Genomic DNA, 22171 nt, shown 5'->3' with positions numbered 1-22171 from the left:
AGGACCAGTTGACAACTACAATTTAGCCATCAATTTATGGATGATAGGCACTTAAGAATTGAAGTTAGGTTCCCATATGTTTCCACAAAGTTCGCCAAAAGTGGCTCATGAATTGTGTCTCGATCGAATGTGATGGTTCTAGAAACACCATGGAGTCAGACGATATCTTTAAAGAAGATGTGAGCAATGTGAGAGGCATTGCTAACATTCCTGCATGGAATAAAATGGGTCATTTTAGAAAAGTGATCAACTATCATGAAGATATAGAATCATAACCTCGTTGTGTTTTTGGTAATCCAAGCATAGAGTCCATACTGATGTTTTCCCATGGATGAGATGGAATAGGCAAGGGTTGGCATAGTCCACAACATCTTGTTGCTTACCCTTAGTTCTTTGACACATGTCGTAGATGTACAAATGGATCGTTCTATATCTTAGTTCAACTTTGGCCAAAAGTAATGCTCACGGACCATATCAATTGTTTTATCTCAAACAAAGTGACCTCCCAAGCCACCACCTTGTAATTTGATAATAACTTGGTGTCATAGGGATCCTTCCGGAATGCATAATTAGTTATCCTTAAAAAAGTACCTATTTGTAATGAATAATTTTCATTTTTCCCATTTTTACACTATTCCCAAACATTTTCAAAATATGAGTCATTTTTGTAATGTATTGGTAGTGGATCAAATCTAATGACCTTAAAAGATAGTCTCGAGGAGATACAATTTTTGACTAAGCGCATTCGCAACTTTATTCATGGTACCTGCCTTATGATGAATTATAAAGGTATACTCTTGTAAATAAGAGATTCTTTTAGCATGCCTAGAATTAAGTTTCTTTTGGGCATTGAGAAAACAGAGAGCCTCATGATCAGAGTTCAATACAAACTCCCTGTGAATTAAGTGGTATGCCAAAACCGTAAGGCTTGCACAATGGCATATACCTCAACACCATAGGTAGAATAACATTTTTTAGCGTCGTTAAGTTTCTCACTAAAGTAGTAATTGGGTGTCCCTTTTGGCTTAAGACACCCCCAATACCTATGTGCTATGCATCACATTCTATCTTAAACACCTTATTAAAATTTGGCAAGACAAGAACAGGTACTTTGGTTAGTTTTACCTTGATTAAGTTGAAGCTTTCTTGTGCATCTTAAGTCCAAGTAAAGTCCTTGGCACTTATGCAATTGGTCAAGGAGGCAATTATACTACCAAAGTTCTTAATGGACCATCGGTAGAATGTGGATAGGCCATGAAAACTTCGCACTTTGATAATTAGTTTTGTTGTTGGCCACTCTATAATTGCTTTGATCTTCTACTCATCTACCTTAACACTTTGAGATGAGACAATATAGGCTAAAAAGACTACATTATTGGTCATGAATACACACTTTTTGAGGTTGACATAATTTTTGCCTTTGCAAAACTTGAAACATTTGATGCACATGGATAGTATGTTCATCATTAGAAGAACTAAATATAAGAATATCATCAAAGAAAACAAGAACAAAATTTTCAATAAAAGACCACAATAGTTGATTCATGAGTCTCATAAAAGTGATAAGTGCATTTGACAATCCAAATTACATGACTAACAATGCATAAAGGCATTCTCGAGTTTTAAAAGCAGTTTTCCATTCATTAACCGGTTGGACACGAATTTGATGGTACCCACTTCTAAGGTCAATTTTTTAAAACACTTGAGCACCATATAACATGTCCAATTAATATATCATCAAGTTTAGGAATTAGAAAATGGTATGTTATTGTTATCTTGTTGATAGGTCGACTATCAATACACATCCTCTAAGTTCATTTCTTTCTTTGGAGTGAGGAGGGCAGGTACCGCACAGGAACTTACGCTTTCTTAGATAAGTTATTTCTTTAATGGTCCTTCCTCTTACCTTTAGAGTTTGGCATACTCCTTAGGGCTCACGTGGTAATGTTGTAAATTTGGCAATGTGGCACCCGGCACCAAATCAATTGGGTGTTGGATGTCACGCATTGGTGGTAATCCATCCGGAAGCTTGCCGGGTGTAACATCGAAAATTCGTTCCAAAAGTTTCACCATGCATTTGGGTATTTCTCTCACTTCTTCCTTATGAACATATTGTGCTATAAGGGTATAAACATGGGTTATTTCCCTACAAGTCTCTTCAAAATGTTTTAGAGACAAAAGATTAACTTGTTGCTCTTTGAGGATACGAGAAGAAATTTCCTTTAAAGGAGTTAATACATACTTTACCCCATTAAGAGAAAGAGAATAAACATTTTTTCTTCCATCATGATGAACATTTCTATCATATTGCCATGGCCGGCCAAGTAAAATATGGTAAGCATTCATGTGTAAGACATCTAACCAATGTTTATCACAATACTTACCAATGGAAAATTTCACCAAACACTTTTCATTGATAGGTACTTCACCTCCCTTTTTGAACTAAGAAATTTTGTAGGCGCTGAGGTGCTTTTCAACAAAACTTTTCAACTATAAATTATCAACCATTTCTTTGACAACCATATTTTCACAACTACCCAAATCAATCAAAACCAAACATTTTTGGCCATAAGCGGTGTAAAAAGTATGAAAAATATTTCCATGTAACCAATGGTCATTTTCTTGGATTTTTGGAGCGGTTAAAACTCGTCTTATCACAAGACTTTTGGCACCACTATCGGGATCACATACCTCTTACTAGGTGTCTTGAGAGGCTTCATTGTCATTTTCGCAATCATAAACAATCGCATCTTCATTTTCATCTATTAGATTTAATTGGTTGCTAACCTTCTTTTGAGTACAATCATAAGCCAAATGTTCTTTTTCTCCACATTGAAAACATGTATTATCTCAAGTTCTTTTACGTAGAATAATTGTACAGTCCTTAGTCTTCTTCCCATCATATCGGTCTGTAAATTCAGTAGACCGCGTAACAACCTTCTTATCTTTGGAGGTTCTAACATTTGAATCTTTCTCAAAGTGCCTAAAAGAAATCCTTTTTTAATTTTTCCTTCCACTTTCAAAGCCTTTTGATACGCCTCTTCAAGATTACTTAGGTGATGTAAAGGTGAGAGTGGTTGATGTGTAACTTCATCAATTTTCTCTAGGCTCAATTTCAGTTCATAGGGCATCGACTAAAACATTGGGGCCCATTATTTACTCTAGGCAGAATGGTGGCATAACATATCTATCATTAAGATACTACACAAACACCATATAATTTATTACATGGATGAACGCTAGCCATATTAACAAGGTATGTTCTTATAACAACTCGGTTACATTAGGTGGACTATGAAGTAACCTTGTGATCAAGTTACTTTGTTCGTATGATTTTTTTTTTTTCACCATAGCTTTTCACTCCATAAAATTCACCCAAGTAACATAAAAGTCTCCAAGATGGGGAATTTAGATTTAACTTGGCGAGTGTTGTAACAAAACTCGAGACATGGTCTTTGTTTATGTTAGAGGAACATTGTATAAAACTTGGCCAATAACAGGAAACTCAGCAAGTCCACTGACTTAGAGCAAAACTCGAGCAAGTTTAGGGAAAGCCAACGAATCATGTAACAATATAAGTCACGTAGGAACTTGGCACATTTTCATGATGTTCTGAGTTGATATAGTCAAGTTCTGAGTTGACTCGTCGAGTTTCTAAAAAATGCATTAGGCTTAAGGAAAAATGATTGAAAGAAAGCAAAAAATATTTTTATTGTAAGAATACTTGTGTAATTACTATCTTGTCACCAATTCAATTGCAATGTTTTATACCTAGTTTTTTATTTTTCTTTCCTCTTTCCCCTAGCTTCTAGTTTTGAATTCAATTTTCATAAAGGTATGATATTATTTCACAGGGAAATGGCAGATGCTATCGTTAGTGTTCTCCTGGATAGATTGGTGTCATTACTCGTAAGCGAAGGTCATCAACTACTTGGGTTTGATAGCCAATTTGAGGAAACAAAGAAGGAGCTTCAGTACATGCAGAGCTTTCTTGAGGAAGTCAATCGGGTGAGGAGAAAAGATAGGGGCACAATTCTGAAGATGGTTATGAGCGAATTAAGAGAGATGGTATATGATGCTGAGGATGTAATAGCAGATTGCCAGCTTCTATCCCAGAAAACATACCAAGGGTATGCAGCTAATTTTATGAACCGTTGCTCTCCTACCCTTTTCAATTCCCGTCGTCGGATGGGAAAGCTGTTGAGAAAAATAAATCAAGAGGTAAGAAAGGTGAGGGAGAGGATGATAGCTTACATGGGTACTGTTCCTCACCTTACAAATAAAGAAGACAGTGGTAATAGGTCATTAACCTACTCAATCCTAATAGATGAAGCAGAAATGGTAGGATTAGAAAATGACTCAGCAAAGATTAGAAAGTGGATCTTAGAAGCTAATGAGCCCTTAGTAGTGATTGGAATAGTTGGAATGAAAGGAATTGGTAAAACAGCGGTCGCTCAAAAGATATGTAATAGCGAAGGGGTGAAAAACTCTTTTAAGCACTCGTTTCTTGTAACTGTTTCTCAAAGCATCAAATTCGACGAATTGATAAAGAAAATGCTAAAGAAACTAAACATAGAAGAGGAATCTCTTATGGGAAAGGACATCAATGAGCTATTGGAAAGGCTTAAGAGTGAATTACATGGGAAGTACTTGATAGTATTGGATGACGTTCGGGAAATGGATGAAATGATGTGGTGGGAAAGGTTGAAGTCCACTTTACCCAGAGTGAGTGGTAGTTGCATCATTGTTACAACAAGGAAGGAGCAGGTGGCTAAATCAATGGGAGCTACTGACAAATGTATACATCATCCCAAAACTCTTTCAAATGAAGATAGTTGGTCCTTGTTTAGTAAAGTAGCTTTTGCACGAAATGGAGGCAAGTGTACAAATTCAGAATTGGAGCACTTGGGAAAGGAGATTGTTACGAGGTGTGAGGGGCTTCCTTTAACAATCAATGTTCTAGGCAGAATGATGTTACGGAAAGGTGATTCCATCCACGAATGGAAGCGAATATCGGAGCAGCTAAAGGAGGAGTCGGCAATTAGTAAGAAAGAAGAGCTTGTCATTTCATGTCTAGAGTTATGCTACGAAGAGCTCCTGACACACTTAAAACCTTGCTTATTGTGCCTCGCCATGCTTCCTGAAGGGTTTGAAATAACAGTTACAGAGATGGTTAATTTGTGGATTGGTGAAGGTTTCGTTTGGGGAAGAAATGGGAAAACAGCATTTGAGATCGGAGAAGAATACCTTACAGAATTAATTAATCAATTTTTTATACTTGGACAGGAAAAAGATGTCTTCGAAAGGCGATTCATTACTTGTAAAATGCATGATATGGTTCAAGACATGGTAATAAAAATTGCCAGAGAAGAGAGATTGTTTGTGGGCTTGGACGGTGACGGTCAGCGCGGGTCGAGTGTGCAGCCTCTTTGCTTGGGAATTTCGATGAACACCACAGTGGATAGCGTTGAAAACAGTTCCACCAAGTTGCGGTCGTTGGTTGGGAAGGGCGTTGAGAGAAAAGAGATCATTGCAAGTGTAAAAGCAAAACTTCACGTAGTAAGATGGTTGAGGGTGTTATCTCTTTCACTGTCAAGAACAGGATTTGATGAAGATGTTGTGGCCAGTGGGATTGGGTCGTTAAATCACCTCACTTATCTTAACATACAGGGTAGTTCTGCCTTAAGAAGTCTGCCTGATTCAATTGCAAATCTTCGTAATCTTCAGATTCTATGTTTATATGACTGTCCCAATTTGGAATGGTTACCTGTGTCAATCACAACATTGGAGAAGCTGACAGCCATCGAAATCGCTGGCTGTGAGTCTTTAGAATGCATGCCAGAAGGACTTGGACAGCTTTCAAATCTTGAACGGTTATTTGGGTTTAGGCCTGTGAAATCAGGTCGTAAAAATGGATCCGGAATTTCGCAGTTGAAGAACTTGACAAGACTCAAAGAACTTATTATAGAAATAAACTCAGATGAACGAATTGAAGAAGGGGATTGGAATGTGTTATCAATGCTCCAGCATCTGCAATTTCTAGTGTTAGACTGTAAGGGCTGTTCTCTCGAAAGCGACGGAGTTGCAAGAAAGATAGACTGTCGTCTTTCCACTCCCCTAAAATCCCTCACAGAGTTGCATCTTCGGTACTACCCAGGAGAAATCACACCTGCATGGCTCAGTCCTACTTCCCTTCCTAATCTTCAGTTTCTTTTCATTTATGGGGGAAGGATTAGGCAGATGGGTCCCAGATTTTGGGTAAGCGAGAATGAGGTATGGAAAGTTGAGGTCTTGGTGCTACAAAACTTAGAAGTGATGGATGACGAGAGGCGGAGGATGCGAAGGGCAATGCCATCTTTAAGATTGCTAAAGGTTTACAAGTGTCCGAAGCTAAAGTCATTCCCATTGGATGTTACAATTGATGAAGGGGCGTACAGCATATGGAGGAAAGAAGATGAGGAAGAAGAAGGTAAGGCTACTGCACTCCAAAAGAAATATGCTTATTTGAACCATGCGGTATGTGTGACCCCAGCACAAGAATATCTCCGTGGGACCTGTTGTCGGAAGCTGTTGGGACCCACAGTCATGCCCGTGACAAATCTACTCGGTCCATCTGTTTTGCAAGAACACAATAGGATGGGATTCTAAAATCAGTCCGATACAAAATTCATGTGGGCCATAATACCACGCGAAACAGCAGGTATTGAACTTCCACAATTGGAAATTTTGTGGGGGCTACCGAATGTTTGTATCAAAACTAATGGACGGAGTGGATTTGTAATGGACATCTCTGTGGGCCACACAATTTCCGACATCAGAGGCACAGAGATAATCCGGTGTCCAGGGCACAAGTGCGATTCGCAAACCCCTTGTACCAATTTTTACTTTGCGAAAACTGTTAAATTTTATATATATATATATATATATATATATATATATATATATAGATATATATATATATATATATATATATATATATATATATGGTAAAAGGTACTATTCGCTCGACCGTATTATACCTCACCGTGATGCGTGTCGACCATCAGCACTGTGCATTTGATGGTCCCCTCTAAATAATGGGATATCCCAAAAATCAGTCGTATACGAAACTCAGGTGGGCCATACCATCTAAAAAAATGTGAAGACATGCCAAAAACATGTAAAAGCATTTGGTGGGGCCCACCTGAGTTTTGAATGCTGCTGAAACTTGGTCAGAACCCTCATCCAAGTGGGACACACAAAATGGATGGGCTGGATTTGTAAACCACATCTCGGTGGGCCCAAAAAATGATTATGAATGTTTTAATGGTGCACGGTCCCTCTCAACTTCTGTATCTGGCGTGGCCCACATAAGTTACAGATTGACTTGATTTTAGAGACCTAGGCCTACGATGGAATGGTGCATCTGACTGATGGGGTAGATGTTCGAAACACATCACAGTGGGGCCCACACAGCTCGACCTCATGGGAGTTAATCGTGAGGCCGAGTGCATAGTACCTTTTCCTATATATATATATATATATATATATATATATATATATATATATATATATATATATATATATATATATATATATGGGAAAAGGTACTATATGCTCGACCGTATGTTATCTTCCATACGGTCGAGAGCTGACAACACACAAGCAATCGGATGTTGAAAATTCTAACCCAATGGTAAGATTTTAGAACGTATATTTCCTACGGAAGCCTCTGCACGAAGGTCTTGCCCTAGAAACTTAGGTGGGGCCTACCGTGGGGTTTTTGAGAAATCCACTTCGTCCATCGGTTTTTCTAATATCATTTTAAGAAATGAACCAAAAATTGAGTCAAGACCAGGGATCAGGTCGACCACAAGTTGGGGATTGAACGTCCACCATTAAAAACTTCTTGGGAGATGGAGAAGTTTTGGATTAATCTGATATTTGTGTTTTCACTTCATCCACGTCTACGTAACCTTTTGAATAGGTTAGATGGTTAAAAAAATAAAAAAACATCACGGTGGCCCTTAAAAAGGTTTCAGCAGTGGGTGTCATTATCACTGCAGCTTCCTTTGGTGTGGTCCATTGGAGCTGTGGACCTACTTCATTTTCAGGATCATACCTTAAAATGATCTGAGAAAGGCAATGAACGATGTGGATAAAACACTTACATCATGTTGGGCCCCACCAAGCCCTGCCGGACAGATTACCGGGTAGGATGCAATCCCTGTCCTCTTCCTTTTGTGTCAATGCGGAACGGCCGAAAACAAATCGGCTATTCCCCTGCCACTAGTCGGGTGGTGATGGTCGGTACTCTATGGGCCCCACCATGATGTATGTGTTTCATCCATGTCGTTTATTCATTTTTACATATCATGTTATGGCTTTATCCCAAAAATGAAAGGGATATAAATCTCAGGTGGACCACACCATAGGAAAACAATAGTGATTGTATGTCCACCATTAAAATCCTCCTAAGGCCCACTGTACTGTTTATTTGACATCCAATCTGTTGATTAGGTCATACAGACATAGATGAATTGAAAAAACAAATATCATCTTGATCCAAAAACTATTTTGGATCCCAAAAAGTTTTTAATGGTCGACGTTTAATCAACACTGTTTCCTGTAATGTGGTCCACTTGAGATTAGGATATACCTTATTTTTGGTCTCATACCCAAAAATGATCTAGAAAAATAGATGGACGGCATGAATGAAACACATACATCATTGTGGGGCCCACAAAGCACTAACCACCCGCCATTGGTGGGTGATAGGGAAATCGGATTGCGTACTGAGTTACTTGGGCCCACCTTGAATGTATGTGATCTATCTACACCGTCCATTCGTTTTTTCATCTAATTTAAGTGGTTGAGACCAAAATTGAAGCACATCCAAAGATCAAGTGGACCATATCACAGGAAGCAGCAGAGATAATGATTTCCACTGTTAAAACCTTGCTAGGCCCCACAGTGATGTTTAATTTTCATCCAACCTGTTCATAAGATTATACAGACATAGATGAATGGAAAAAAAAAAAAAAAACTTGACCCAAAACTTCTGTGCCCCTAAGAAATTTCAACTGTAGACGTTCAATTCAACTATTTCCTGTTGTGTGGTCCATTTAAACATTTGATATATTTCATTTTTAGGCTCTATCCCTAAAATTGTTTGGTAAAATGAATGGACAAAGTGGATATAATAAATAAATCATAGTGGACCCTACAGAGTTTACTCAGTACGCTAAGCACGCAATCCGCTTCCGATGGCAGGGAGTAGCCAATCTGTTTTCGGAACAAGCCTATTTGACGGACGCAGGTTAGATACTAAAAGGTTGAGTAGCGATTCCTCTATTAAAGTGACGTCACCAAGCTTTGTGGGCCCACTATGATGTATGTGTTGTATCCACACTGTCCATCCATTTTGAGATATCATTTTAGGGCATGAGCCAAAGAATGAGGTAGATAAAAATCTGTAGTGGACCCCACCACAGAAACAGTGGGGAGAGTGATTCCCATAGTTGAAACTATCTTAAGGCCCACCAAAATGTTTATTTGAAATCCAACATGTTCAAAAGTTAAAAAAGACATGAAAGAAGGGAAAACACAAATATCAACTTGATCTAAAACTTTTGTGGCATTTAGAAGTTTTAAATGGTTGGCGTCACTGTCCCACTGTTTTCTGTGTCGGGTTCCACTGGAGCTTTGGATTTAACCCGTTCTTTGGATATTGCCTTAAAATGATCTTTCCAAGTGGATGGAAGGCGTGGATACAAAACACATATCATAGTGGGGCCCACGGAACTTGGTGATGTCACTTCAGTAGTGAGTCTTGCTACTCGCGTGTCATTATCTAATCCGCGCCCCTCTTCGACGGAAGCAAATTGCGGAGTAACTCACTACCCTTAGCGTACCGAGTAGACACTGTGAAGTCCACCATGATTTATGTATTTGATCCACTCCATCCATCCATTTTACCATATGATTTTAGGGCTTGAGCCCAAAAATTAATCATATAAAATGTTCAAATGGACCACACCCCATGAAACAGTTGAATTGAACATCTACTGTTTAAAAAAATTCTTGGGGCCTACGAAAGTTTTGGATCAAGCTTATATTTGTTTTTTCTCTTCATCCATGTCTGTATGATCTTATGAATAGATTGGATGACAAATAAACATCACTGTGGGGCCTAACATGATTTCAATGCTTGAAATCATTATTCCCCTGTGATACGATCAACTTGAGACTTGGATTTGGTTCAATTTTAGGCTCAACCCCTTAAATGATATGGAAAAACGGATGGACGGGGTAGATTTCTCAAAAAATCCTACGGTATGCACCACCCAGGATTCTAGTGCACTACTTCATGCCAAGGGCTTTTGCAGGAAATACTCCAAGTCATATTTTAATAACCAGTTTCATCGGTTTTGTTTCTCCACTTATCCTCTAAAATCTCACCGTTGGGTTAGAATTTTCAACATCCGATCACTTGTGTGTTGCCAGCTCTCGACCATATGGAAGGTAACATACGGTCAAGCGTGTAGTACCTTTTCCACACACACACACACACACACACACACACACACATATATATAGCGGAACGCTCTCCTGCGAATCAATTCGTACGTACTACATACGAACTTTTTTGAGAACTCATTATATTTGATGAGTCTCGAAAATTTGAACGGTCCACATGAAGCAGAATCTCATGAAACCCCCCAATACATCATGTGAAGACATGCGTAAAACATATAAAAGCACTTGGTGGGGCCCACCTGAAATTTGGATGCATCTGTAACTTGGTCTGACCCATCAACCAAGTGAGACACACATAATGGATGGGCTAGATTTGTAAACCACATCTCGGTGGGCCCAACAAATGATTATGAATGTTTTAATGGAGGGTAACCCCTCTCAACTTTTGTATGTGGTGTGGCCCACAAAAGTCACCGATTGACTTGATTATCAACCATGGCCGGTGGCAGGGGAGTAGCCAATCCCTCTCTCAGTCATGGCTCGAGCCTCGAGGTACACATCGAGTAGCGAGCTCTGATATAGAGAAAGAGGGAAATAGTTCTCCCATGAGCTCGAGCTATGTGGGCCCCACTATTATGTGTGTCGAACATCAACACTGTGCATTTGATGGGTCCCCTTTAAATTATGAGATATCCCAAAAATCAGCTGTATACGGAACTCAGGTGGGCCATACCATCTAAAATCATGTGAAAACATTCCTAAAACATATAAAAGTACTTGGTTGGGGCCACCTGAAATTTGGATGGGTCTGAAACTTGGAAAGACCCTTCATCCAAGTGGGACACACATAATGGATGGGCTGGATTTGTGAACTACATCTCGGTGGGCCCAACAAATGATTATGAATGTTTTAATGGAGGGTAAGCCCTCTCAAATTTTGTATGTGGTGTGGCCCACACAAGTCACGGATTGACTTGATTTTTAAGCCCCAGGCCCACCATGGAATGGTGCATCTGACTGATGGGGTAGATGTTTGACACGCATCACAGCCCACAGAGCTCAACCTCATGGGAAGTTCTGATGAGGTCGATGACATAGAACTTGGTGAGGATCAGGTCAGGATACTACATACCTGATTCCCATTCCATGGTGGATCTAGGGCTTAACAACCAAGTCAATCCATGACTTGTGTGGGCCACACCACATATAAAATTTGAGAGGGGTTTCCCTCCATTAAAACATTCATAATCATTTATTGGGCGCACCGAGATGTGGTTCATAAATCTAGCCCATCCATTGTGTGTCCCACTTGGATGAGGGGCTAGATCAAGTTTCAGACGCATCCAAATTTCACGTGGGCCCCACCAACTGCCTTTATATGTTTTAGGCAAGTCTTCACATGATTTTAGATGGTATGGCCCACCTGAGTTCCGTATACGGTTGATTTTTGAGATATCCCATAATTTCAAGGGGACCCATCAAATGCACGATGTTGATATTCGATATACATCATGGTGGGGTCCACATAGCTCAACCTCATGGAAAGTTCCCATGAGCTCGACTGCACATAACCTTTTCCCATACACACATATATGGAAAAGGTTATGTGCGGTTGAAATCATGGGAACTTCCTATGAGGTTGAGCTGTATGGGCCCATGATGATTGTGTCAAACATCAACACTGTGCATTTGATGGGTCCTCTTTAGGTCATGGGATATCCCAAAAATCAGTCTTACATGGAATTCAGGTGGGCCCAACCAGCTAAAATCATGTGAAGACATACCTAAAACATATAAAAGCACTTAGTGGGGCCCACTTGAGTTTTGGATGCTGCTGAAACTTGGTCTAACCCCTCATCCAAATGGGACACATAATGGATGGGATGGATTTGTGAACCACATCTCAATGGGCTCAATAAATGATTATGAATGTTTTAATGGGAGGGTGACCCCTCTGAACTTTTGTATGTGGTGTGGCCCACCCAAGTATGGATTAACTTGATTTTTTAGATTGTGGCCCACGATGAAATTGTGCATCAGGCTGATGGGGTAGATGTTTAACACACATCACAGTGGGCCGACACAGCTCGACATCATGGTACCATATATATATATATATATATATATATATATATATGATAACAGATCTCACGTCCTCGTGATGGTCAGGAGGTTTGCTAATTTCATTCGCATGCTAAGCCATACACATTCAACATGCGGCCGCACGTGAAAATTTGAAACACGCGTGAGATCTGAGTTTTCCATAAGATTGGGTAAAAATAATGTATTTCTGCGTAAAAAAATCAGTCAGGTGGACCACACTGTACAAATTTTCTAGCCATTCATTTGTATTCGTACATTGTGGCCTATCTGATTTCTGAAAAATGGCGTGACTTTTACGTGAGGCGATCTGAACACCGTATCGTAACTGATGGAAAACTTAGATGCATGCCGCGCATGTCTCACATTGTCACACCCAGCCTAATGCGTGGAATTAGCAAACATCCATTGGCAGATAGACAGAGGGAGAACTTACATGCTAATGGTCAATTTATTTTATTCTCAGAGAGAAAGAGAAAGAGCGAGATGGAAGAGGCGAAGGGATTGACGAAGTATGTATTTGTGATGAAGTTTAAGGACGGCACCCCACAAGACAAGATAGAGGAACTCATCAGAGTCTATGCCAAGCTTGTTTCTCTCATCAAACCCATGAAGTCTTTCCTGTGGGGAACTGATGTGAGTGGTAAGTATTTTTCCGAGGGCTTCACCCATGCGTTTGAGTCTACTTTTGAAAGTGAGGAAGGCTTTCAAGAGTTTCTTTCACACCCAGCCCATGTGAAATTTCTTGAAGCACGCCGCCCTGCCTTGGACAAACACATCTACATGATATACAAGCCTGCTCAGGTTATAACATGAAAGCGTGATTGGTTTCATCAGAATATAAGAGATCTGGTCAATTTCAGGTATGCTACTGTGCATTTTTATGTAGAAATTACTACTGAGATGTAGTCTATTATTAGATTGTCTTGATTGAGCCTATTTGTTTATAGACTCCGTTGGGGTAAAAGTTTGGAATGAGAGATATGGTCCTAGAAAAAAAGAAAAAAGAAAAAACGCTATTTGATAGTCTAGCCATGTTTGACAGTTAATACATACATAGGCATTTAGATTGGTCCATCAATACTAAACTCTAATTCGGACACTTGTTTTTTGAAATAAGAACATTGGAGATACATATATATATATATATATATATATATATATATATATATATATATATATATATATATATATATATTAATCATCCAATAAATGTCAGCCATTGACTTTTGCAAATGGAATTTAATTTTAGAGCCACTTTTCAGCAATTTGAAATTTGGATAGAATTCAATTCTTGATTTTAAGCCATTTATGATTCTTTCGGAAAAGCTAATTTTTCAAATGGGTAGAAATCGAATTCAAATTTCAGGTTGCAAGACACAACTGAGAAATAAAAAATTTCAAGAATCCAATTACTAGAAATGGATTCTTAAAGTAATTTTCAAATTCCTAGTTTCCAAATGACAACTAAATTCCTTTGAAGACATCTCTAACTTCTCTTCCCTCTCTTAGGAAATCACCATTTTTTGTCAAAATTGTCATGATTTTCAGTTAGATTGTGTATTGTTGGAACCTTCCTTCCTACTAATTTGATAAATACCCAATATGTTCTGCTTTTACTCATATGATAGTACTAATAGAAGGTGGAAATGATGGGTGTTTTTTCATCCGGGTTGTCAATAATCGCTGTATGATTCATGTTACTCTTATTGGATGGCCATATGCAAAATTTCAATATTCCATGTTTGTTACACAATCACCGGCACAACAGAGTTTTCTTCAAACAGCCCTTGTAGCATATAATCCAGCTGAATGAGATCGGTTCATTGAATCATCTAAGATGCAATCTAGTGGTTGTTTCTCTCCTCTAAAAAACACATCCAGCAAAGCTTAAAAATGGGACTACTGCTTGATTCAATGCAATGAGTTTCGATTCACAGCCTTTTGTCAAGATTTCAAAGCATGTCATTTTTCTATATTTTGATTCACATGAACTCATTTACCATGTAATACATGGTGCCAAATTGATGGAGAGTGGGTCGCGGACACTTTCATGACCAAGAGGGATCAGAGAAGGCCCGAATAGAGGCGGAGGTGATTGGGACTGTCAGAACCTTAAAACAATTGTATCTCGCAAACCGGAATGAGTTTTCCGACATATATATCATATATGATTTTGGGTAGGAGAAGCTACTTTAGCCAACAAACCCTGCTATGCTAGGATGCCCACACCGGATTTGCGAGATTCCATTAAATCGACGGTCGAAAGTCCTTTTTATTTTCATTTTTACTAGAAATAATAAGTTTTACTTTGATCATAACTTTTGATCCTTTGAGTTTTAAGATTTGTGTCCAACATGAAAAGGGCTTAGAAAAATTAGGAGAATATTAGGCTAAATTAGACACTATTTTTGGTCGAAAAACATGAAGTCTAGTAGGAATCATGATCATCTATAAATAGTAAGTTTACTATTTATAGTAAGTCATGCTTTTAGGGAGTTTTGAGCTGGAGTTTGATTCTAAAACTTCATCTTAGGTTTGAGTTCATTATTTGAAGGATTGTAATTTTGTGTTTTTAAAAAAAAAAAAAAAATCCTGAATCAATTTATTTCAAATTATTAAAAATTATTTCTATTTTAATCCCTCATGGATTCGATGAATCTCTGCGAGGATTCTAGAAAAGTTCCATGGATTCAGAGTAGTTATCCTTGAGGAAGACAGTGATTGAACTCATCACGTCCTTTCCACCTTTTTTTTATTTATTGGGTTGATTTCTTAATGAATCATAAGGTAAAAAGATCTTTCTTATCAATTATTTGATAATCATTTGTCCCAGTCTTAGTATTTTTATTAATGTTGGTTCCAATATCTATATTGCTTCACAAATGCACAAAAGCTCTAAGTACCATTGATTACTACCTATTACCATGGAATATACAGTGCCAAATGAGCTAGTAGTTTTTCATTAACTTTCAAAGTTGCAATTAAGCATAGAAAAGCCGCACTATACACATTGAGGCATGGCCTGAAAAAATGGCACTCGGTCTTGATCCTAATTTTGCAGGATCCCCAGCCCAAACAGACACGTAGTTCTTTAGACTACTAATAACAGATTCTCTTAAGTCATAGTTATTTTACATATGTTAACGTGTCACAGACCAGTTCTAGGTAAAAATTTCGGTGAAACTAGTTGCATGTGGGGCATTGTGGTGTGTGCGTTTGTGGTATCTGATCCTCCAGCAGTGTTGGCCCCATCAGGAAAACAGCATAGCTTTAAATATCTGGCCAGTCCAACTATTGAGTCGACCTACATGAATTTGAAGGTTTTTAGGTAGTTGTCCATTGTTCTCTATGGTGTGGCCCACTTGATGGTTGGATTGGTCTGGTTTTCATGGCGTCCTATTTTCATGGTGGGGTAGATGCACAAACTATTCATCTCCTACTCATTGGGTTTGAGACATCGACATTCGACCTACGTCATAGTTCAGTATGGATAGTGTTGCCTCAGTGTGTCTATTTTATGATGGTTACGGTTTTGTTGAAAATGAATATTTAGTGTTTGATACAACACTAACTAGTTGGTGTTTGCTTCACTTTGAGTTTCATCTAATTGTTTTCTTTTTGAAGGAACATCGACATGGGAGATTTCTTCTACATGCATAGCTCGAGCCAGGACGATTTATATCATCTAGAGGCAACCCCAAACTAGACATGTTGCAGTTATCATCTTCATCGCGTGCTTTCTCGCTTTTAACTTCCTGTCTCCATTAATAAATTTGTGAACTCTTGTACCTCCTGCCAGATGGGCAGAAGTCTTAAACTTTCTTTTTATAATATATTTGTAGCCAATAAACCTTTGGAATTAATATATTCTGATATCTGGGGATTAAGATTTCAATGATGATGTTAGTAGATTTACATAGCATTTCTCAAAGATTTAGTTTGAACATTGAGAATACCTTTGAGTGCATAATCGAAAGTTTTCTAAACACAGGAAATTCAAAACCTTTTCTTGGAACACATGGCATTACTCACCATTTCTCTTATCCTGAATCTTTGAATGATGTAACTTTTCTCATTAACCATCTACTTTCTTCAACACATTAGTACTTTTTTAATTCTCTTTTTTATCATCAATCTCTTAAGGCTATGGCTATGGAAATTTTCATTTACCTTATTCATCTCCATACATCCAATGCAAGTTTCCCTTTCTATCCTTTTTCTGTTTTTTACCCACACATACCACATGGGCATTAGTACCCATGACCAGAGTATTTAAACGCACACCGTCTACCACTGACCCATGAGTTTGATCCTTGTCATGCTTGTTTTCTGTTCATAGTTGATACCATCGTGGTTACAAATGCCTTCATGTACCATATGGACAATCCATTGATTAATAAACCTAATTTGTGATGTGTGGCCCCACCATGGGCCAAGATTTTTTTTATTTTTTTTTTCGCGGTCCATTAATTAGATTTATGATCAATCCGGAGAACTTAAAAGGCTGATCGGGGATCTCAAATCGTTCATGCTCACTCTTCAGGTGGCCCACCTCCTCCACTTCGAGGTGTTGGATAGTCCAGATCAAAACACATCTTACATTAAACCATCCTCTATGATGGTTTGGAGAGCTGGAGAAGTTTACACTTGATATTGAATTGTTATTGGATAGACCAGATCTAGTTCCTCAATTCTCTTGATCCCAATTGAACTACGACCACACGATAGGATCATCGAATGAAATATCAAGATAATTTCATTTTCTCTCGAATGAAATATCTAGATAATTTCATTATCTCTTTCGATCTCCATAGTGTTAGATGGATCGAATCTACTTGATATCAATCTATTATTAGACAGATGCGATCTTTTATCTGACTCTTCCATTATCTTAATTCTGATTAATGTATGGCTTAGGGCCTGACCTGGTTGATGTGTCTGTCTCTCTTGATTTAGGTTCAAACCATAGTCAGATTTGCTTGGATATCAGTTCAATCTATTGATATTCGAAATATTTTTGAATGTTACAGATTCTTCGAATGTATCTGAGAAGATCTCCCATTTTAAAAGGACTGTAAGAGATGGCGATAGTCAAGGAGATCATCGTCAGATGTATGATAGGATACATTCTCTCAGGGAGTCTTTTATAAAGATGTAGTTGATTACATTGTCTCATTAATGAGCATGATAAGCATATAGCCACGAACCATCCGATATGATTCACTCCCTTAACGGCAGGCATAAGGGTTTGTGTCATCGCATTACTAGCGTAATGCGTAATGTTAAAGAACACCTGCCTATTAGCCCTGCATGCCAGCAACATCTATTTGGCCCACCTTCCACCCCACACCAGCCCTGTTAACAGCAGCTGTCATCCCATGTAACTGCCTTTGTACCTGCATCAAAATCTTCAGTTCAGTATCGCGAGAATTCTATTCATGGGACTTGGAGGGGGATCAGATTATCTTCTCGCCGAGAACCTGAAGCTCAAATTTCTAAAAGCCAAGAGTGGGAAGTAGGGCTCGTCCCAAGCTTTGACATCATGGTCGAATCAACATTAGTGCAGCCTAAGCAGCGTGTGAAGAGAACACACAAAGAGGCTAAGGTGGCTTGGACTGGTAGACTTCTTATGTTGAAGAAACGGGGCGTGACTTCTCTAAAGGTGATTAATGCCTAAAATCACAGTGTGGAAGGCGTGTGGGGTGGGGAATTCTACAACCATTAGAACTCTGAAAAGGTTAATTCGGCACCACAATCCTGTCATGCTCGTCATTCTTGAACCGATGCTTAGGGAGGAGAAGAGAGTTCGCACTAGGCTAAAACTAGGATTCCATTCCTCCTGCTCCAATGCCACTCAGGGAGGTAAAATCTGGACCTTTTGGCCTTCTTTCCTCTCTTCCAAGATCTTGGATGCGTTGGACCAGATGCTCTCCGTCGAAGTTTCCCTCAACCAACCTTCAGATAAGATTCTCATCACCTTTGTTTACGCGAAATGCTCCCGAATCCTGCGCAAAAAGCTATGGGAGGACCTGTCCCTATTCAGTGTGGGGTGTAACTCCATTTGGCCTATCTGTGGCGACTTCAACACCGTCACTTCGCAATCTGAAAGACTGGGTTCGTCAGCTTATGATGCCAGAAGTGCGGCTGATTTCATGGATTTTTTTGCTACCGATGGCCTCTTTGATGCGATGTTCTCTGGCAATCGGTTCACCTGGGAAGTAGCCAATCAGGACGTCTTAGAGTCTGGGCCAGACTAGATAGAGTTTGTTACAATTCTAGATGGCTTCAAATGTTCCCTACCTTCCATGTTAACCACCTTCCCAGGTAGAATTCTAACCATGCACCTCTACTTCTGAATTTTCCTGTGCCCTAACCACAAGGCCCCAAGGCCTTCCGTTTTCAACGTATGTGGTGCTCCCACAATGGCTTTCAAGATCTGATCCAACATGTTTGGTCAGTGCCCACGGTGGGGAACCCAATCCAAATTATCATCGCAAAACGAAAGGCGGTTAAGCAAGCTCTCAAACAGTGGAACAAGAACATATTCGGCAACATCTTCACCCAAATCCAATCGACTGTGTTGGACCTCAACCGCTCTGAAGCAACAGCTCTTGATGCCCCATCCCTAGCAGCCAAGCAGGACATTCAGAAACTCTGGGATTCCTTCTCTTGCATGGAAAGCTACGAAGAAATATTCTGGAAGCAAAAATCACGGGCCCATTGGCTGGAAGATGGGGACCGCAACACAAAATTCTTCCACTCTATTGCGGCTGGAAATTCTAAAAGATCAATAATCCATTCGATCAAGCGAGCCGATGGCACTACACTTTCCAACATCCCTGATATCAAAGCAGAGGCAATCGCCCACTTTCAGCTCCTTCTGCAGGAGGACGATAACCCGCGCTTTGGTGACTTCCTGGACCCTATCCCGCACAAGGTGATAGCCCAAGATAACACCTTCCTGATGGCGGATCCTTCCTATGAAGAGTTGTTGGAAGCCGTCAAAGCCATCCCTCTGGATGGTGCAACTACCCCAGACGAATTCACTACAGCCTTCTTCCAGTCGTGTTGGCCCATAATACGTCACGACCTCCTTTTGGTGGCAAAATATTTCATCGGCAGAGCTGCTCTTCCTCGTGCCCTCATGGCATCGCTGATCTACCTCATTCCCAAGATAAGTGCTCCGGCTTCTTTCTCAGATTTTCATCATATTAGTCTGTGCAATTACTTGTATAAAATCTTTTCTTGCATCATTGCTGTAAGATTGAGAACTATTCTCCCAGGAATTGTTTCCATAAAGTAGGCTGCATTTGTGCAGGGCAGATCCATGGCAGAAAGTTGCATCTTGGTGCAAGAAACTTTCCGAGATATCAACAAGAAAGTCAGGGGAGGGAACTTGCTCATCAAATTATACATGGAAAAGGCCTACGATAGGCTTAATTGGAAATCTCTAAGAGAGGTCCTTAAGCAGTTCGGCTTCCACAACAACTGGATTTTTCTAGTTAAGAGGTGTTGGTCTGAATGCTGGTTTTCAGTTCTCATAAATGGTGAGGTTGCTGACTTCTTCCATTCCTATAGAGGCCTGAGATAGGGAGACCCTATCTCCCCAGGCCTCTCCATTCTTGTGGCTGAGGGGCTCAGCCGTGGCTTCCATCGGTTGGTGTCCTCTGGGGTGTGCCAACCCTACAAGACGAGACCGAACTGCCCTCTCATTTCTCATCTACATTTCGCTGACGACACGATTCTCTTCATCAATGGCTCCTCTAGGTCGCTGCTACACCTTAAGAAGTTCTTGGACACCTACGAAAGTTGCTCAGGTTAGAAAATCAATGCTTCAAAACGCTTCTTCATAGCCCCTACCTCCATGCCCGTTTCCAGATGCAGGCAAGTGGAGCGAATTCTCGGCTTCTCCAAAATGTTGCCCCCATTCTCCTATTTGGGTGTCCCCATTTACCAGGGGAAGCCGAAGAGAAGCTACTTCCAGGGGTTAGTTGAGAAGATCCAGGTCAGGATTCTTATATGGCACAATCGAATTCTTTCCTAGGCTAGAAGACTCACCCTCATCACCCATGTTCTTAACAGCATCCCTATCCACACGTTGGCGGCAACGAAGGTCCCTTCTAGTGTCCTAGCTCATCTAGAAAAAATGTTTGCTGACTTTTTCTGGGGCTCGGCTGGGCCCAAAAGAAATGACATTGGCATAGCTGGAAAAGTCTACTCCTACCCAAATCGGAAGGTGGCTTGGGTCTGAGTTCGTTAAAATCGGTGATGCAAGCGTCCTATCTGAAGCTGGCATGGACGATTCTGTTTCGGGGTGATACAAGCAGCTGGTGCAAGTTGGTAAGAACGAAATACATTGCAGATTTTTAGGGAGTGCAGATCGATCCTCCAACTAGTGTTGTCGCAACTTCCAATGCAGCGCCAATATGGAAAAAAATCAGGGCTCTATTTCCCCTGCTGAGAAGTAAATTGAGATGGCTGATCGGATGTGGCTCAATTAATTTCTGGACGGAAGAATGGTCGGGCCTCGACCCTTTGTGGGATCTGCGCCTGAACCAGCTGGAACCAATCTCTGCCTCTGTTTGGGATTGGATTGGTCCCTCGGGCTGGCTTGACCATCCCAAGGCTTTGCATGCCCTCCCTCAGGCAATGGTAGACCACGTCTCAGCCGAAGGCTTCTGCACGTCGGATACCGTTGATAGACATATTTGGCTTGCAGCGGGGAATGGTGATCTTTCGGCTGCCTCGGCTTGGAAATGCATCAGACCCTTCGCTCATAAGACCAATTAGGCTGCCTGGGTTTGGTTTCCCAAACTCTCCCTCTTTACCTGGAAGATCCTCCATGACGCAGTCCCAGTGGATGCGAATATTCAAGCCAAAGGGATTAGTGTGGCTTCTATGTGCTCCTATTGCCCCTTGCCCACCCACCCACCCAGACTATGAATCGATGTCCCATCTTTTTGCCACTGGGTCCCTCACCAGTCAGGTGTGGAGCGCTTTCGTATGGAATGTGGGATCCCCCAGCCTTTACCTTCCTTGCCTTCTGCCCGTGCAATCCATTGGTGGAACGCTTCCTCGTCATCGACCTCACCCCTCAAAGGTTTGATCCCCATCTTCATCTTCTAGGAATTGTGGCAAGCCAGAAACTCAAACCGCTTCGAAAACACTCCCATCGAGATTGCCACCATTGTTACTAGGATCCTCCATTGGATGCATCGTCTCAGCCTCTTATTGCTTGCTCCTAAAAAGATCCTCACATCGGTGCTTTCCATGACCATTGGCTGGAACCTTTCGACCCCTCAAGTGCGACAACCGAAGATATCCATTGTCAAGTGGTGTAGGCCGCCTCCGGGATGGATCAAGTTGAACGTGGATGGGTCTACTCGAGGCAACTCAAGCTTCTCGGGTGGTGGGGGTGTGGGGAGAGCTGAGGCAGGTAATTTCATCTTTGGATTTGCCCATGGCTATGAGACTAGCACTAAGACTAGGGCGGAATCGAGAGCGGCTTGGGACGCCCTCAGGTTGGCGCCTCAGTTGGGGTACTCCAACATCATTCTGGCTAGCGACTCCTTGATCGTCGTGAAAGCCCTCGAGCATTCTGCTGCTCTCT

At 40.5% G+C, this 22171-nt stretch overlaps 2 protein-coding genes across 2 annotated transcripts in view; both read left to right on the top strand.

Moving 5' to 3' along the window:
• Positions 1–16459, top strand: part of LOC131241439 (disease resistance RPP13-like protein 4) — a 34250-nt gene extending 17791 nt beyond the window's left edge. The window contains exons 3-5 of the mRNA XM_058240243.1: positions 3855–6469; positions 13025–13421; positions 16186–16459. Of these exons, the coding sequence (XP_058096226.1) occupies positions 3855–6469; positions 13025–13374 (2965 nt within the window). The 3' untranslated portion in view covers positions 13375–13421; positions 16186–16459. The remainder of the gene's footprint in view (positions 1–3854; positions 6470–13024; positions 13422–16185) is intronic.
• Positions 16460–18967: 2508 nt separating this feature from the next.
• On the top strand, positions 18968–20152 carry LOC131244427 (uncharacterized). Its single transcript, XM_058244033.1, has 2 exons — positions 18968–19791; positions 19885–20152. The coding sequence occupies exons 1-2, from the start codon at positions 18968–18970 to the stop codon at positions 20150–20152; spliced, it is 1092 nt and encodes a 363-aa protein (XP_058100016.1).
• The last annotated feature ends 2019 nt before the right edge of the window (positions 20153–22171 follow it).

This window comes from Magnolia sinica, chromosome 1 (genome assembly GCF_029962835.1).
Source record: "Magnolia sinica isolate HGM2019 chromosome 1, MsV1, whole genome shotgun sequence".
Classification (NCBI taxonomy): Eukaryota; Viridiplantae; Streptophyta; class Magnoliopsida; order Magnoliales; family Magnoliaceae; genus Magnolia; species Magnolia sinica.
This window is presented reverse-complemented; position numbering and strand designations above follow the sequence as displayed.

What these genes read in the sequence shown, in the direction of transcription:
- LOC131244427 (XM_058244033.1), top strand. Translation starts at nt 18,968, where the DNA reads ATGTGGTGCTCCCACAATGGCTTTCAAGATCTGATCCAACATGTTTGG. An exon ending in ATTAGTCTGTGCAATTACTT is followed by an intron (nt 19,792 to 19,884) that starts GTATAAAATCTT and finishes TGTGCAGGGCAG; the next exon opens with ATCCATGGCAGAAAGTTGCA.